Source organism: Gekko japonicus, unplaced genomic scaffold (assembly GCF_001447785.1).
Source record: "Gekko japonicus isolate JY-2015 unplaced genomic scaffold, Gekko_japonicus_V1.1 scaffold139, whole genome shotgun sequence".
NCBI lineage: Eukaryota > Metazoa > Chordata > Lepidosauria > Squamata > Gekkonidae > Gekko > Gekko japonicus.
This window is the reverse complement of record NW_015164186.1, coordinates 14,994-32,881: the sequence shown is the minus strand read 5'-3', so window position 1 is coordinate 32,881 and position 17,888 is coordinate 14,994. Positions and strand designations below refer to the sequence as shown.

The 17,888-nt window shown below is 44.8% G+C and overlaps 1 protein-coding gene across 1 annotated transcript in view; it reads left to right on the top strand.

Annotated features, from left to right (window-relative positions):
- Positions 1 to 2,921, top strand: part of LOC107107804 (neuropeptide FF receptor 1-like) — a 9,246-nt gene extending 6,325 nt beyond the window's left edge. The window contains exons 3-4 of the mRNA XM_015408147.1: positions 1,073 to 1,796; positions 2,916 to 2,921. Of these exons, the coding sequence (XP_015263633.1) occupies positions 1,073 to 1,796; positions 2,916 to 2,921 (730 nt within the window). The remainder of the gene's footprint in view (positions 1 to 1,072; positions 1,797 to 2,915) is intronic.
- Positions 2,922 to 17,888: the final 14,967 nt, after the last annotated feature.

The following is a 17,888-nucleotide window of genomic DNA, read 5'->3' as shown; positions in this document are numbered from 1 at the left end:
TGTGAAATTGACACCTACCATCGAGGCAAAAGGGACGAGTTAGCCCGGAGCAGCGCTAGTGGGAAATCACCCTTTGTTTCTTCTAATTAGGAATGAGTTGATAAATTCATTTCCATTGGATTTTTATTCCATATATAATAATTTCTCAAGCAATGGTCCAAGGTTTTTTGTGTTACGGCCCTATAAAATCAGCTCTCCTGTGAGGCCTGATCTTCTGGGCCATGTTCAGATTATTTATTTATTTATTTTATTTATTATTTCAATTTCTATACCGCTCCATCTCGGAGGTTCTGAGTGGTTTTACATGGAGATTTATATTGTTCTTACACTTGCTTTTCAAGACTAGCTGATAAGGATGCTAGAGGTTGGAGGCCTCCGTGGGGCACTGAACACACTTTCAAAGGGGGCTGTCTGGCATATGGCTGGCACTTTGAAGGATGAGGTGAAGGATAGGGTCTGCCAAAAATAATTGAAGGGGGGTGTGTCCCTGGGCTGCTAAAGCTTGAAAATTGTTGCCATGCTTTCTATTGGTTTTAGTCCCCTCATATCCTAATTAGGGATGAGTCAATACAGCCATTTTTATTTTAGTTTTATTCTGTATGTTTTCATTATCATTCCATTATCATCCTTCTGTTGTCTCTTTAATCTCATTCATATGCCATTTATACACAGACTGATGCAAAAATAACATTCAGTTGTATTTTACCACTCCACTGAGCAAAGTTTGAAGCCTTCTTCCAACAGAAGAGCCATTTCTGTTGGAGGAAGGGTACTTAGGCTGGAGGAAGACTTCAGACTTGGCTGGGTGGAGTGATGGGATACAAGCCACTGAAAAAAATGTGTCTACTTTCCAGGGGGGTTGGAATGGTGCCAAAATAAAGACTCATTGGCTCATTTCCTACAAGGTAGAAGTGGGAATATTAAAACAGGGTTATTATAATTGAAGAACAAGAGTCCAGTCCACTGCTACAGACAGACTAACATGGCTACCCATCTTGATCTATAATTGAAGAAGCAAGCTTGTGAAATTTCATCTCATACCTATTTCTAATTTCTTATGCTTTGTCTGCAGATTCCACTGCATTGTCCTGCCCTTCCGGAAGAGGCTTAGTGTTTTCAAGGCTGTGGTTATCATCGTCATGGTGTGGCTCCTAGCCATAGCTATCATGTGCCCGTCTGCCATCATGCTCACTGTCACCCGCATGGAAGACCATTACATGGTACTAAGTGATGGGAAGAACAGCACCTACCCACTGTACACGTGCTATGAAGCCTGGGCAGACAACAACATGAGGAAGCTCTATACCACCATCCTCTTCGCTCACATTTACCTGGTGCCTTTGACACTTATCATATTCATGTATGGAAGGGTCTGCCTGAAACTCTGCAGCTCCACAGTTCCCATCACTGAAAACCTGCCTTGCACTAGTAGAACCAATGGTACTTCTAAAAAACGCATCAAGGTCATCAAAATGTTAATCCTGGTTGCTCTCCTCTTCATGATTTCTTGGTTACCCTTGTGGACTCTGATGTTGCTGGTAGACTACACCAACTTGGCTGACGAACACCTAGACTTGCTGACCAGCTACTTCTTTCCTTTTGCCCACTGGCTGGCTTTCTCCAACAGCAGCATCAACCCAGTTATCTATGGATACTACAATGAGAACTTCCGAAGGGGCTTTCAAGCAGCCTTCAAGTTTCAGTTTTGCTCTCACAAAATGGAGCATCAGGAGACTTACTCTGAGCAATCGCAGGGCCCCACCAGCTTTGGGATGTGCAACAAAGTCCTTGTGGAGGCAACTTCTTCTAATTCTATATCCTCACAGCCAATGCAGAATACTGTCCCTCTCTTCTCTAGGATTATCCAACCGAAATGTCCAGTTCTTGGCTTGGAAGACATTGATAAAATAATGACCTGCCATGGAGTTAATCAGGCTTGGGAGAAGATGGAGACATAGAACTACTAAAACATTTGGCAAAAAACAGGGCTGGAGAAAAACTAATTTCTATAAAACACCATCTTCTCTTTCAATTTCTGTATTGTGTAAAAATCAGGATATATATCTAGGACTACTTGTGAAAGTCGGACTCGACTGTGCGACTGAACAACAACAACTTGTGAAAAGGGACATTTGTGTATGGCAGTAGATGCACCTCTGGGTCTTAAGAAACTATAGACATGGATTCTGCTGCTACATTCCTTGGTAATTGAGGCAGCTAGATGAAGCGATAGAATCCCAAGGTAGCAGAATAGAGGGAATAACACCTTCTGTTGCAGGTAGAGAACACTGTTGTTGAATGTACATTAAAAAAACCCTTGCAAGTAGAAAATTAGCATGTCAGGAAGAAGGACTCTAGCCTAGCCCTCACCCTGCTGTGATAGTGTTCTACCTGAAGGGCAATCTCCCATTTTTATGTCCACAACAATTCTGTGGGATAGGTTCATAGCTGAGTGGGAATTTGATTATGGGTCTCTCTGATCATAGGCCAACATACTCACCACTAAACCACACAATCTCTGATATGATTTCCCTCCTGCACTCTGAATGTGGCACAGTCCATTCTGCTGCCCCAGGACTCTGCCACTTTATTCCTACCTCATGCTGCTGCTTGCTTAGGACCAAGCGAATAGATTTTATAGACCATGAAAAATGAGGGACTAAACATGAGGGCTATACCACTTTGGATAGAGTGTGATTAGAGGGCTCTGTTTGAAGGTCTGCCATAGTAAAAATGAACAATCTGACTGAAAGGCAGCAGCTGCAAACAGAACTGAAACTGGAGTTCTGCATGGCATTATAGCACTATATTCTCCAACGCCTTCCCCATGGACAAGATATAAATACTAGTGTGTAAATCCCATTCAGAAACCCCTTTCCACGTTCCCCTGCAATTTCCCCTTTCTTCCTTTTCAGGTGTAATGAATGACTTCCCAGTCACTAGCTCTTTCCCTTTTGTTTCCAGCTTAAACTTAATTAATGACTCCCAGAGGGAACTTTAAGCACAGCCCTCTTTTTGATGTGCTAATTTACTAAGACAGCCATGCAGGGAGGGGTTTTTTTTAATGAGGAGGTAGGGTGTGAGTTCAAAGATATGATCAGAAGTTGTACATTTCAAAATTCCACCCTTTCAGTCTACCTCCTCCTGTGTAACATGGCAGGTAGAATCTAGAATCTGGCCGCTTGAATCCTGTTGCTGGATCCAGTGGTGCACAAACTGGAGATATAAATTGAGTTTCTGGATCCACTTAAGAAGAAGCTCCTTCCCTATCTCTGTGTTGCTGATTTTGCAGTAATGCAAACAGGACTGCTATGATCCTACAACAGTTTAGCCAACTAACACCATGCTGCACTGAGTGCACTGAATCATTTGCAGTCGCCTCTGGAAGAATCTTAGCTCTTTCATTTTTAAAACAGTAAGTTCCTTGCCCTTAAGGTTCTAAGGATATGTTGGAAACTGTGTGGACATCTGCTGCAATCTGGTAGCCAGCCATTCTGCTGCTTAGCAGAAGAGGGCATGAGATACAAGGAGAGCCTGATTTTACTAGCTCTGTATATAAAGTTGCTTTGTCAGCTGCCTTGTTTCTTTTTAAAAAAGGTAAAATATAAATATAGTGAACCACAATAATATTTTAGAGACCTGACAATTGGGCCTTGCATGGTTCCTTGGTCCTCCCCAGACCTAAAGGAAACAGGATAATAGAGGGGAAATGATGGATAATTTAGTAGAGTAAAAGGGAACCACACAGCACACATGTGTAAATTAGCTAAAAGAAAGTTTACTGAGAAAATTAGGAAGGGTTACATGAGAGGATAAAAACAATAAACAGTCTAGCTAGCTAGCTACATCTTTGTAGTTACTGGTAACTCCAAGATGGATACTCTAGTCTGATCTTACTTCTCAAATCTTCTTATGGTGTCTGATCTTAAAACAAAGGGAGTAGGAAGAAACTCCCAAAATGCCTACATACAAGATATCAGGTAACATCACCCAACCACGAATTGACCAATGACCAGGCTAAAGGTAACTTCATTATGAATAAGACGTCCCTTTCTAGTGTGGGAACTTCTACTTGATATTTCATAGGTTCTAAGCCAGGGGTGGCCAAACTGTGGCTTGGGAGCCGCATGCGGCTCTTTCACATCCATTGTGCGGCTCCCGGCAGGGCGGCTGGGGAAGCTAAATATCATTAGCGAACACATATCATTGAACAAATAAATATCATTATCAATATCTGCTTTTACCACTTTTGTTATTATTTTTGGCAGTCTCATTTATTGTTAATAAAAAGCAAATTTGCATATTTACCAGCAAAAACGTGTAATATGTGCTCATGTCTTGCGGCTCTCAAACATCTGTCATTTATTCTACGTGGCTCTTACGTCAAGCAAGTTTGGCCACCCCTGATTCTAAGCTAACTAACAATTAGCATACACAAACAAACAGGCTAACTCTTTCATGACATCAGGAAGTGAACTTATAAATATCCCAACAGAAAATATACATCAGGTTTCAACAGAAACATTTCAAAACCAAAATCTAACAGGAAGCTGCTGGATTGGAATTCATATGTAAATTTGACTCAGTCAGACATGGATTGAATAGAGACTTTGGATGGTTATATCATTACCAGAAGTAACTGCCTTTCAGGTATTCCATTCGGATTCATCAATAGAAGGAAGGGATCACACCCAGCCCAGAATTCAACTTTTTTTCATGACTTTTTCAACTGTTTTGCATTTACATGGCATTTTCTGCACCCTCCCCCCTCCCCCTCCCCCCCACACCTATATATCTCTGGCCAGGTTCTTTATACCCTCCATGCATCTGATGAAGAGAGCTGTGCTTCTCGAAAGCTTATGCTAAAATAAAGTTTGTTAGTCTTAAAGGTGCTACTGGGCTTTTTATTATTTTGCAGCAACAGACTAACATGGCTAACTCCTCTGGATCAAGTTTGTTGAAGTCGGTTTTTCTTGGGGAAGATCCTAAGTTGTCTGGGCACATAACTTTGATTTTATTTTCTTTGTACTAAACTCACAGAAACATCTGGCTACTCTTCTTGACCATACAAAGAACAAGTGGCATAATAACCCCACCATCTAGCATCTTTCTTCAGAATGCAGCTGACTGTCACTTTTGTTTCTGCATTTGGAGGTTTCCTAAGATCTGCTGAATTTTCAGACTTAAATCACCCATGGATTGTAAAACATAGGAAGACTGACATATCATTGCAAAGTAGCCTTTATTTGCTGACTGAGAACACTGAGAGCCAGTTTGGTGTAGTCGTTAAGTGCAGGGACTCTAATCTGGGACAACCAGGTTTGATTCCCCACTCCTCCACTTGCACCTGCTGGATGACCTTGGGCAAGCCATAGTTCTGTCAGAGCTGTTCTCTCAAGGACAGTTTTGGAAAGAGCTCTCTCAGCCCCACCTATCTCACAGGGTGTCTGTGGTAGGGAAGGGAAAGGAGTTTGTAACCCACTCTGACACTCTGAGTGAAGGACAGGGTATAAATCCAATCTCTTCTTCTCTCACTGGTAGAAGCACATTTGAAACTGCCTTTTTTGCACACATGTACTTCATCAGCAGCCAGAAGGGCTGATAAGTCCTTTAAGAGGCACTTGGGATCTTAGCCTTGGCTTCACACTGGTTTTATTTAGCTGCTAAGTATCTGCAGCTTTTCATTGCTTTTGTCAAGCAATTAAAAAAGGAAGGGTTAAAAATAGATAGAAAGCAAAAGTGCACTCTGCCAAACTCTCCTTTGGGAGCATTTAAGACATAAAAAGAATACCAAAGGTCCAGCTGGCTGCAAGCTATGCCCTTTAAAATGAGAACTGCGTGTATGGCACAGTTCTGTGGGAGTACAGTTCAAAGCATGTTTCCTGATCTTATGATTGGGACAGCCTGCTTGTAGCTTGGCACTCAGTGTTGTTTACCACCAGAAGGTCCTCAATAATGCAAGAGGAGAAACAGAAGGTAGATCCCAAAAGGAGCCGAAAAGGAGAAGTGATTAACATTGGAGCCACGAGTCATGTAGAAAGTCTCAGTGCATGACATCAGTGTGTGGTCTCAGGATAACTGATGTCTTATTTATTTATTGCCCAAACTATAACAGTGGAGTATGCATGTGCATATGTCTGTTTATGCAGAGAAGGAAGGAGCACTTGAATACTGGGAACTCCCCCAGTAGATGCATCACTGCTCATCTCCTGCAGGATCTCTGCTAGACCATTCTAACCAGTTGAATTTTGCCCTCACTGCAGCTAGGCTTACCAACCTCCAGGTGGGGTCTGGAGTTCTCTAGGAGCTACCATTGATCTCCAGGTTGTGGAGATTAATTCCCCTGAGAGAAATGGCAGCTTTGAAGGGCAGACTCGATGGTGTCACATCCCCAAGGAGTTCCCTCCCCAAATTCTACCCCCCCACCCTCAAATCTCCAGGAACTTCCCAAGCCAGAATTGTCAACCATAACTGTAGCGTTGGCCACAAGTGCAAAAGACTCCTGCTGCCATTGACTTGCTACTAAGCCTGCTGCTGTTTGCATAGCTCCATCCTGTTTTGGTCACATGGCCATGATGGAATGTTGGGGAAACAGGCCCAGGGGCAGCATCTGCATATACTCAGGTGGGGCAGCTACCGGGGCCCAGGTTTTTGGCAGGCCCCACTGCTGACAGCACCCCCTGCTTACTCATTTGCTAGCACTGCATCGTCCATGGTCCCTTCTAGAGCAAGTTTGGTGCAGTGGTTAAGTGCGTGGACTCTAATCTGGGAGAACCGGGTTTGATTCCCCACTCCTCCACTTGCACCTGGCTGGATGACCTTGGGCAAGTCATAGTTCTGGCACAGCTGTTCTTGAAAAAGAGCAGTTTCTGTCAAGAGCTCTCTCAGCCCCACCTACCTCACAGGGTGTCTGTTGTGGGGAGGGGAAGGGAAAGGAGTTTGTAAGCCACTCTGATACTCCCTTGGGTAATGAAGGGTGGGGTATAAATCCCCACCCTCCTCCTCCTTCTCCTCCTCCTCCCCTTCCCCCTCCATTGGGAGACTTGTGAGCAGAGAAGGACACATAAGCATGAGGGAGGCATGAGGCTGACTTGGAGGAAGGAGAGCAGGAGTGCCTGTGGGTTGTCACAGGAGGGGTGGAGACCGTGGGGACCTTGGAAACTGTCTGCCCAAGGCTCCCAAAAACCTGGAACCAGCCCTGAACAGGCATTACAGAAATGATTTCATATTAATTCATTCCTTGCAGTGAAATTGATGGCCAAGTGCCTATTAAAAGGGTAATTAAATGGGTTGCCCATGAAGTGAGTCGGAGGTTCCTTTCCCAGGCTTGCAGAAAAATGTTAGTTTTCAAATTAAAAAGTAGCCCAGCAAGGACTGGGCATGTTCATTGCTCTACTGAAGTGCGGGAAATGTTCAACTGTTCCGTGCCCAGAAGAGAACCACCTTTTGCTGAAAGCCAGGATGTAAACAAAACAAAACAAAACCTTCTTACTCAGTGAACAAACAGATGAAATGGCAGAATAAAACTGGATCATAAAATAAACAGAACCCATCATCAGACAAATGGGTGATATGGAGTGCTAAGTGACAAGCTAATTTAGAGTTTTGTGAATTGCATGTCACACTGACCTCTCCACCCAAGCCAGAAGGAAGCAAAAGGTTAGTTCCTCTCCTTTGAGCTCATTATGTGGTCACACTGGACTGGGAGCTTAATCACTGGCAATGTGGTGATTGCCAAATATCCTGGTGGCAGTCTGGATGTTGGTGACCCCTCTTCATCTCCTTGGGGATGGGGAGGCTCTGTCATTTGGCTGGTTATAGTTTCATGAGTATTCCTCAAGCAAGGTGAATGAATGAGCTCAGACTTTCAGTACAGTGGTGGTCAGTTTCTTAAAAGTGCAAAGGAAAATAAGACTTAGTTGACTAAATAGAGCCCAAATAGAACAACTTAATGCTGAGAGGTGTGAATGGAGAGTCTCAGTCTTATTTTGACATATTTATTGCTTTACAACTGTTGACCTTATATCCTTAGCTTGTTATGTAGTTTGTCTTTGCATATCTCAAAACATCTTCATCATGCTACATGTTAATTTGCTGTTCAGCCCCTGTCTAGAAGTTTGAACCTTACCTTCCATTCCAGTGTATTTGAAAAAGTGTGCTTGCACATGAAAGCTCACACCTTGAATAAAACATTGTTGGTCTTAAAGGTGCCACTGGACTCTAAAGCAGGGCTCAGTTCTGTTTCTGGTAGAAGCGCGTAACGGTTTAACACTAGTGTACAACTGTCAGGGCTTCCCTCAAATAATAAAGGGGATTGCAGTTTGGTGAGGGTGCCGAGAATTTGTCATTAGAGATCACAAGCCCCCTCTCCCAGAATCCCAATTCCCAGAGTTCCTTGAAGATAGGAAATGATTTACAGTGCAGTTCTGGATAGAAGTACACCTTTCTAAGCCCATTGACTTCAATGGATTTAGAAAGGTGTAAATCTGTTTAAGATTGCATGATTAAACCAGTTGAATTTTCCTGGCATGCAGAAATTTAGCAGATGATGTTTTTCTCAGGATGATGAATATGGGCAGGGAAACATTGGACCAGGTAAAGCCTCACTGGACTCCTGTGCAGGAAATACTTTCCAAGTTGGTTTTGGTCTACTTGGCAGTTGCTAAAGGCCCAAAAAGACTGTCTACTTTTATTAAAAGGCACCTTTCCTGTTGTCTCAACTCATGGAAAATAGCTTTATTTCATAAAGCTGGCTGGCTTGAGGTATGCTGAATCAGTTAATCAGTGCATGCAAACTCAGGCTGGAGATGAGAGTCCTCATTGGAAAGCCCTGAACACGGTTATTATGGGAGACAGAGGACTGGCCCATTTCTTCTGCCTGGCCAGTTTATTATCTGCAGGAAAGAAGTGCAATGCACAGCTCTGAGTCTTATATCTACATCCCAGTAAGTGTCTTTCCTTACCAATATCCACACTCGCTGTGGATAGCCATTAAAAGAGAAAGACACATACAGAGAAATAGACACTACTCTCAAGCATGGACAAGTGACTACCACATTCCCACAGAACCTGATGGGGAGCTGCACAGCACAATGGGTTGAGATCTTGATCTTTAGTACAGTGCAGCAAGAGCGTTGCTTCATTTTCTCCTGCAATCTCCAGAGGAAATGACTGAGCAAATCTCTTGTGAGGTCACATTGCACAGAGAGGGGCAGATCTGTTAACTGGGATGCCCCCTGCAGGCAGCAGCCACAACAAAAAGAAAGGACTGCTTGGAGTTTCTTGAAATACATTTTTTCCCCTTTATAAGAACCAGCCCCCAGGCCTGTAGCCAGGATTTTTTTGTTCAGGGGGCATGTAAATGTTTAAGGATGCAGTTAAATTACTGGGCTAGCAGAAAGGGGGATTGCTGGAGTTGTACTGATGGTGCCACTCGTGAGTGCCCTTCTAAGCTTTCATGCCCTGTGGAAGGAAACTCAAAAGGCATTTAAATGCTCTCTGAGCTGCCTTTTTCCAGGTCCCATGATGCCCCCCCCAAATTCCACAGTGGGAGGGAAAGGGAAGCCCAAGGGCAAGCCACAGCAGCAGGCAGTGGGGGTGTCTCTCCTCAAAAATAAGGTTTCTGGCATGTCCATTTGTGGGGCAGGGCTTTTAATTAAGGGAACAGGGCCCCCAATGCCCCACTGTAGCTACAGGCCTGACAGCCCCTAAATAACACAAGGACACTTAGGGGGCAGGAAGAGCCCATATCAGACAGGCCATCTTTTCTGTATAATGACTTCACAGGGATACAGAAACACGTTTCACAAACCAGGATTGGACTTTTCATTCACTGTGTTGCCAACCTCTTTTTGTCACCCTGCAATTCGGTAAGAAGCACCAGAATTATCTAGGCCCATTTCAATCTGGATTTAGGCACGGCTTTGGGATGGAAATGGCCTTGGTGATCTTTGCTGGGAGAGTAACATGGGAGTGCCTCCCTGTTCATTCTCCTGGACCACTCCTTGGCTTTAGATCCCATCAACCATGGTGACCTTTGGAGAGGCTGGCTGGGCACCAGGCTTTCGTGGTTCTGCTCTTAATTGACCAAGTGATTCTAGAAGGTGGTGCTGTGGGACTGCTGTTCAGATACATATGCTGTGGGGTACCACAGGGTTCCATTGTGTTCCCCATGCTATTTAACATGTACATGAAACGATAGGGAGAGGTCATCTGGTGATTTGGAGTGAAGTGTCACCAATATGCGGAAGTCCTGAATAGGTGCCTGGGGATGACTAATAAACTCAAATTCAGTCCAGACAAGACTGTGGTGCTGTTGGTCAACGGAGAAGCTGCTTGGGGACTGCAGAGTCAGCCTGTCCTGGAGGGACTTGCACTCCCTCTGAAGAAGCAGGTTCACAGCTTGGAGGCACTAACTGGGTCCTGGCCTACAGCTGGAAGCAGGGGTAGTTTCGTAGAAAAAGAGCTAGGGGAACTCATTAGCATAACTCATTAGCATATGCCACACCCCCTGACATCACCAGAAGTGTGTCATAAGGCCACACCCCCGGACATCACCGGAAGTGTGTCATAAGGCCACACACCCTGCCCCCAACGGTCCCGGCCGCCGCCGCTGGCCTTCCAGCTCCACTGCCGAGCCCCATGAGGGGCCCAGCGGTGGACCTGCAAGGCCGGCGGGAGTGCAAGGAAGCCCTGCAGAGGCCCTCCCTGGCCCCAGCCAGGCAGGGGTGGGGAGAGGCAGGGAGGAAGCAACTTACCCTCCCTCTTCTCCTGCCTCCTCCTGGCTGAATGAGGGCCGGAAGCAGGGGGCGAGGCTTCATCATGTGCCCCGCGCCCCGTACCTCACTCGGGGGAACTGCGATCCCCCGCGATCCCCCCCGAAATGACCTCTGGCTGGAAATATACTGCCTCTGAATATGGAGGTTACATTTGCTACCAAAGTTAATAGTAATTCAAAGACCTATCCACCAGACCTCTACCTTTTTTAAGCCATTGTATTTGCCACCACACATCTGTAGGCAGCAAGTTTCACAGGTTATTTAGGAGAAAGTACTTCTTTTTATCTGCCATTAAACTATTGCCAATCAATTTCTTTGCGTGATATTGAGTTGTAGTAGTGTAGGGGGAGGGGGGATTGTTGCTCTGCATTGTTCACTAACCCTTAATCACCATAGCTGCTCTGTTGTGGTCTCTTTCCCCAACTCAGATGATAACAATTTCTTTTCTTTATAGAATCAAGGATGTAATTCCTGCATGAGTGAAGGAGTAAAACCCTGCCCCCTTCGCTTTAATTTGCTGTGCACCACTATTTGAATTTTTTTTTCATCCTGCCCAGTTTGCTTGTGGTAGTGGGCTTGGAGAAAAATGCTTAGTGCACCAGACTGCAGCAAGGTAAGGAAAAAGAATGATGACAGGATCTCAGTTCCTCTAGCCCATGGGCTCACATATGAGCACATAAAGCTGCCTTATCCTGAGTAAGAGGATTGGTCTACTAAGGTCAGTATTCTCTATTCTAACTGGCAGTGGCTCTCCAGGGTCTCAACTATGGGCCCTTCTCACCACTATGCTACCTGATTCTTTTAACTGGGGATGCCAGGGATTGAACATGGGACCTTCTCCACATAAAGCGGATACTCTACCACTTGTTGGATCCACGTTTTCAAGAAAAGCAAAATTTATTTCAAAGCGTTGAAGACATACTCAAACACGTTCTTTGTTAGAACTGGGGATACACAGTTAGGTCAAGCATAATAAAGGAAATTCAAACAGATACAGATCCAATGAATAGCATTCCCGCTGGCGGGCTAATGAAACGGTTGCGCGCCCAGTCCATGGGAACCAGGCAGAACATCAGACAAAACACAGGTGCAGTACTCATGAGAAAAGCAATAGGCAAGCATTACTTGGACTTCACTCCATTCCACACCTCAAACTCCCCCCCGCAAGGCAGTTGGAATTGTCAGTTGCATATGGAATCTACTGTATTCTGAGGTAAAATATGTCCTCACTCAGAACACATCACTTCCCCTTCAAAAGAAACAAACCCAATAACACAATCATGCCACACCACAAAGACAACAGATCACACCACAAGCAGAATACCACAAGGCAAAAAAAAAGATAGGAAAAGGTGTCAGCAGTCACCCCATTACTGCCACAGAGAGCGCTTCAGAGGATGGTGTGCAGGTCCCAGGTTCATGTTTTAAAAGCTGCCTGGGGGATTATGGACCATTCACACACTTTCAACCTTAACATACCTCATAGGGTAGTTGTGCGGATCATACGGGGGAGAGGAGAATGATGTCAGCTGCTTTGGTTCCCACTGCAGGGAAAGACTGCCCTTTCCCTAGGCAGAGGCTGGGGGGGGGAAGTAAACCTGAAGACAGACAGGCAGATAAAAGTAGGCTGATGGTTGCCTGGAAAGGACATAGGGTTGCCAACTCCAGGTTGGAAACTTCCAGGATATTTTAGGGAAGAAGCCTGCTGTGGGTGGGGTCTGAGGAGGAGGAGGAAGAGGGGGACCTCAGACAGATACAATGCCATACTCCCCACCCTCCAAACAAGCTGTTGCCAGTCTCCAGGTGACAGCTGGAGAGCACTTAAAGCTCTGGTGCTAATTCAAAGTGTTGCAATGTATCGACAGAGTAGTGTTTTGGAAAATCTTTAGGAATTGTTTGGTGCATTGCCAGCTTTAGATATGGAAATTCCTGGAGATTTGAGGGGTGGAGCCTGGGTAACAATTGTTGCCACTCTCCAGGTGAGGGCTAGAGATCACTCAAAATTACAACTGCTCTTCAGGTAGTACAGATCAGTCCCTCTGGAGAAAACAGTGGACTCTGTCATTATACCCTGCTGAGGTCGCCACAGCAAACTGACACTGTTTGCCCAAAGCCAGAGCACTCTCCCAGAGCCTCTTTCTAGCTCCCGTTGTATTTATTTCCACAACGGGCCTTATTTCTAGTTTCCACATAAAGCAGAAGGATACCGGAGTCAATGGCCATGGTGACTGAAGGGAGCCTTCATCTGCAGAAGCAGTAAACCTCTGACGACCAGTGCTAGGAAACAGCAGCAGGGGAGGGCCTTGGCCTCTGTGCTCTGCTTGTTTGGCCCTCCCTCTGCTGAAGGACCACTAGTCTGATCCAGCAGGCTGCTCTTATGTTCTTAAAGTGAGCACATTGACTATTTACAGCAGCTCTACTTGGTCCTAACACAGTCTCCCTAACAACAGAACACCTGTAGAGAAATAACCTGTTGTGGAATTTAACCTATAGTTAAATAGCTTAACAGAACTAAGGAGACAGTGTGACTACCAATTATAACTATAGTTGCTGTTCTTATCTTGTACACTTTTGAGTTCTGCATAGAAATGTCTTGTTTTCATGGCCTTTTAATCCACTCTTAAAAGGTTTTCTCCTCTGTGTTTATGTGTGCTTCATTGAGTTCTTGCTCCACATTTCCTCCCCACAAATCTCAAAGGATTTAATTTTGGCTTCTCCATGGCTGTATCAACCAATATTATGTGTTTTTCCTGGTTCTGCTGCAGTTTTTCTCAAACCTATTTCTTATGATCTTTCCTGGAAGATTATACCCCAAACAGATTATACCACATCCTTACATCTAGCACCCTCTCCTCACAGCCGGTGAGCTTTTTGCTGTTTTTATATATCGATACATATGTTTAAATGATAAAAACCCAGCCAGTGGTGGGGGATGTTTGGGAGAAACATGGAGGCCCTTTTCAAACTGCCTTTGTATTCCATTTTAGTAACTGGTTGCTAAAGGATTTTTCCTGCCATTTCAGACAGACTCATTTCAGTAACCAGCTGCTAGCACAATTTATTTACCTGTTCATACAAACCCACGTGTCAGGTTAGCAAAGTGTGGTTGAGCCGCTTTGAGGGAAACCCATTTCTTCTGTTTGCTACCCCTTCATTGTGCTTCTGAATCATTGTGGTGTGCTGTTTCAAATGTCCATAATGCTTCCTACAATGCCATTTTCCCCCACACGATCTTCCATGGACTTTTTTGGAATGTTCTACATTGAGCACTAAACCAATATAGTATTTCAGTGCTATAGAGGCATCATTGAGGTGTTTAGAAACCCCCTCCAAGGAAGATTATGCAGTGAAAAAGGATGGGGGGGGGAGTAGCACTGTTTGAAATGAACATAGCGTTTCAGAGACAGCTCATTAACAAGAGGAAATTCACTGTATGAAACCCCCATCCCTGTCATTTTATTCAAAATTAGAAATAAGGCCTGTTGTGGAAATAAATACAACGAGCTCTACAAAGAGGCTCTGGGCACTTAGCTTCAATTTGCTGTGGCAACCTCAGCAGGATATGATGACACAGAGTCCTCCATTTTCACCAGAGGAACTGATATCTGCTACCTCACCTGGACATTGGCAACAATGGTTCCCCAGGAGGAAATGGCTGGTTTGGAGGGTGGAGTCTATGTTATTGTGCCTGAGGTCCCACCCCTCCTCAAACCCCACCCTCTCCAGGCTCCACCCCTCAAGTCTCCAGGAATTTCTCAACCTAGAGGTGGCAACTCTATTGCCTTCCCAGCCAAGCATCAACCTATCATTATCTGTCCCTCTGATTTCAGCTTTCCATCTCCTTCCCCCTCCCTCCTGGAGAGCAGTTGTAATTCTGAGTGCTCTCCAGCCCTCACCTGGAGATTGGCAACAATTGTTCCCTAGGAGGAAAAGTACAGTTTTTCTCTGCAATGGGGACCAAAGCAGCTTACATCATTCTCCTTTCCCCCTTTTGACTTGCACAACAACCCTGTTTTACTGACAGAACCAAGCTTGGTTGCCTAGCAACAGGCACTGAGGGGAAAGTAGGGTTGCCAGCTCTAAGTAGGGAAATACCTGGAAATTTGGGGGTGGCAGATCCTGTGGAGGGCAGCATTTGGGGAGGGGAAGGACTCAGCAGGGTATAATGCCATAGGGTCTACCCTCCAAAGCAGCCATTTTCTCCAGGGGAACTGATCTCTGTCATCTGGAGATCAATTGTAACAGTGGGAGATCTCCAGGTCCCACCTAGAGATTGGCAACCCTAGGGGAAAGTCAGCTGCACAGCAGGGGGTTGAAGAGAATGGTTTGATGGCTGCTGGGCCAAGATTGGCAACAATAGTTCCCCAGGAGCCCCATCGTAAATGCACCAAACAATTCCTAAAGATTTTCCAAAACACTACTCTGTTTTGGGCTCCCCCGGAGAAAATAACTGCTTTGGAGGGTGGGCTCTATGGCATTCTGTTCAGCTGAGGCCTCTTCCCTCCCCAAACTCTGGCTTCCTTAGACTGGTCTCTTTAGACACAGAATATCCAGGAATTTCCCAACCTGAAGCTGGCAACCTTAGTCAGGACGGGCCCCAATGAGTTCCTCACAAAGGCCTGGAAAGGGTTTCCTTCCTTTGTCTTTTTACTGACAGAACCAAGCTTGGTTGCCTACGAACAGCCACTGAGGGAAAAGTTAGTCCCACAGAGGAGCCAAGCAGGAGAAGTGTCTTCGTTGGGAGAGACAGCCATTTGCCAGTTATTCTGACAGGGAATAGTGGCTGAAGTGGGAGTGGGTGGGGAAAAGGAGCAGACCCAGCACTCAGCCAGTGGCATGTGAGTACTTTTGAGTGGCAGCTGACAGGCCAATGACTGATGGAGCGCATTGCACAGCCAATGGGAGAGCTGGAAATAGCCAATACACTAAGAAGATTATTGTATAGAGATTGGGCCAACAACGAATAACACCTGGTTTAGAACAGTAATGTGCAAAGGGTCGGAGTAAATCTCTGTGTGAAGAACTGTTGCCATTGTGAATGTCTTTGCATTTGCAGTGACAATCAGAACAGAACTGGGAATCAGCCCCCTATGAAAGAAGCTACAATCAGCTGACTGATAATTCATTTCATGCATCTGATGAAGTGAGCTCTATGAAAGCTTCTGCTTTAACAATTCTGTTAGTCTTTAAGGTGCCACAAGACTCTTTTCTGCTTTTGCTGCAACATATAGACAAGGCTTCCCCTCTGCAATCTGTACCCATATGACAGAGAAGCTGAACTCCCTCTAGATTGCCATTGTTGTTTTCCCATCTCCATTTTTTCCCATTTGGTTATGAACCTTTCATTTTTATTTGTTTCCCCCCAAAAAAAAGTTGTTATCCCTTAACAAACGTTTCCATTGTGATAGTCTCTAAAGCAGTTTTTCAAGAAGAAGAAAAAAAGAGGATACTGCCGGGTTTCACTCCCCCATTACTGTCATGACATGTATATATTAACACTTCAACCACACCTCAACCTAGAAACGATTGAATTTCGTGGATGTGTGAAGTTATATTTTGTGTCACCGCTGAGGAATCTGGGGGCTCCCCCTGTGGCTATAGAAATGTAAACTCATCAACCAACAAACACATCATGTTCCCAGTACTGTTCCCTCAAATGGACACTTCCTTCTTTATTATACCTTTAAAATATGGTTATTTAGGCACAGCCCAATCCTGCTGCTTTATGAGAGGATCCTGTTTGGGTTTTGGCCCGTCCTTATCAGTAAACACTTCTGAAGGCGATAAGGCTCTGCCAGCCTCTACAGATTGCTTAGTACAGAATAAATACCAAGTAAGTCCGATGCTGAATTCTTATTTGCCTCAGAGAGGTTTTCTTTGTGTGTTAGTTGACCCAGAAGAGCAGAACAGTGTTAGCGGTCTGCTCTGATTAGCTTACCGCCTTCTCATTGGAACTTGGAGCGGCTGATTCCCCTGCAGACATGACTGAGGAACACTCTTCCTTTCAGAGCTGCTTATCCCCAACAAGACTTTTGGTCGGAGCACTAAAAAATCTGGGATGATAAGCAGAACATGTCGGCTTTCCTCATCGTTTGCCCCTCTACCTGAAAAGAAATCATGCTTAAACTAAAGATACAAAGCATTTGTCAAGAAAGAGAAAAGACATCCATGGAGGATCTGTCTTGTACAAGCGACATGAGGGTGGGAATGTGAAAAGAAACACAGCCATTAAATGAGCTACAGCTGCAGGAGGGGTATCATACCCAGTTTTACCACCATGCACCCATCTAGCTTTGTCCCACCTCTCTTTTCTTGTGCTCTGCTTCCCTCAGACTATCTTTGCCTGGGTCCTCTTCCCCATCATCTCAGCCCAGGCTTCCTCCTCCCTTAATAAGCCCCTGGGTGTCCTGTCCAAATCTGGACCTGTTGTACGCACATTTTATGAACCACTTTGTACTCTGCCACTGCCTAACAGGTTTAACTTAGTAGGTGCTCTTAACGCTTCCATGGTGCATATGTTAAGTGCCTTTCATGATTCTAATCACAGTGACTGAAATCAATCATGAACATATATTCAGATATTCACTTTGGTTCATTGTTTAAAAGCATACTGGGTAAAATGTCTAAATGCTGACAGGCAATCATACCACAGTGACCTTGCTTGTTCTGGCCAGCTACAACTGCACATGTTTCTGATGTCAGATAGCCTTGCTAGAATGAAGAACAGTAAGCACTCTGTAACCATATCAGTTATATAGATACAACATGCAACTTCATAGCTTCCGAAAGAAAAGTGTGTTGTTCTGTTAGGAAAAGAAGAACTCTGCCTGGGAACAACCCCCCCCCCCTCTAGGTCTTAACCCAATGGGAAACAGGTGATGAAATTTGACAATGTTTGATGGAACCAATAATTCTGTTTTATTTCTCTGATGACCCTTACTTCTATTGCAGCTCCTTCTCTAGTTAATCTGTTTCCTCTGTTCTCTCTTTCCTTGGCCTCTTCCTTTCTTCCGTCTACTGTTTTATCGGCCTCATGCTCTGTTAGGACTTGCCCTGGACCAGTCTTAATTTCAGGTGAAGACTCCTTACAGCAGGGGTGTCAAACATAAG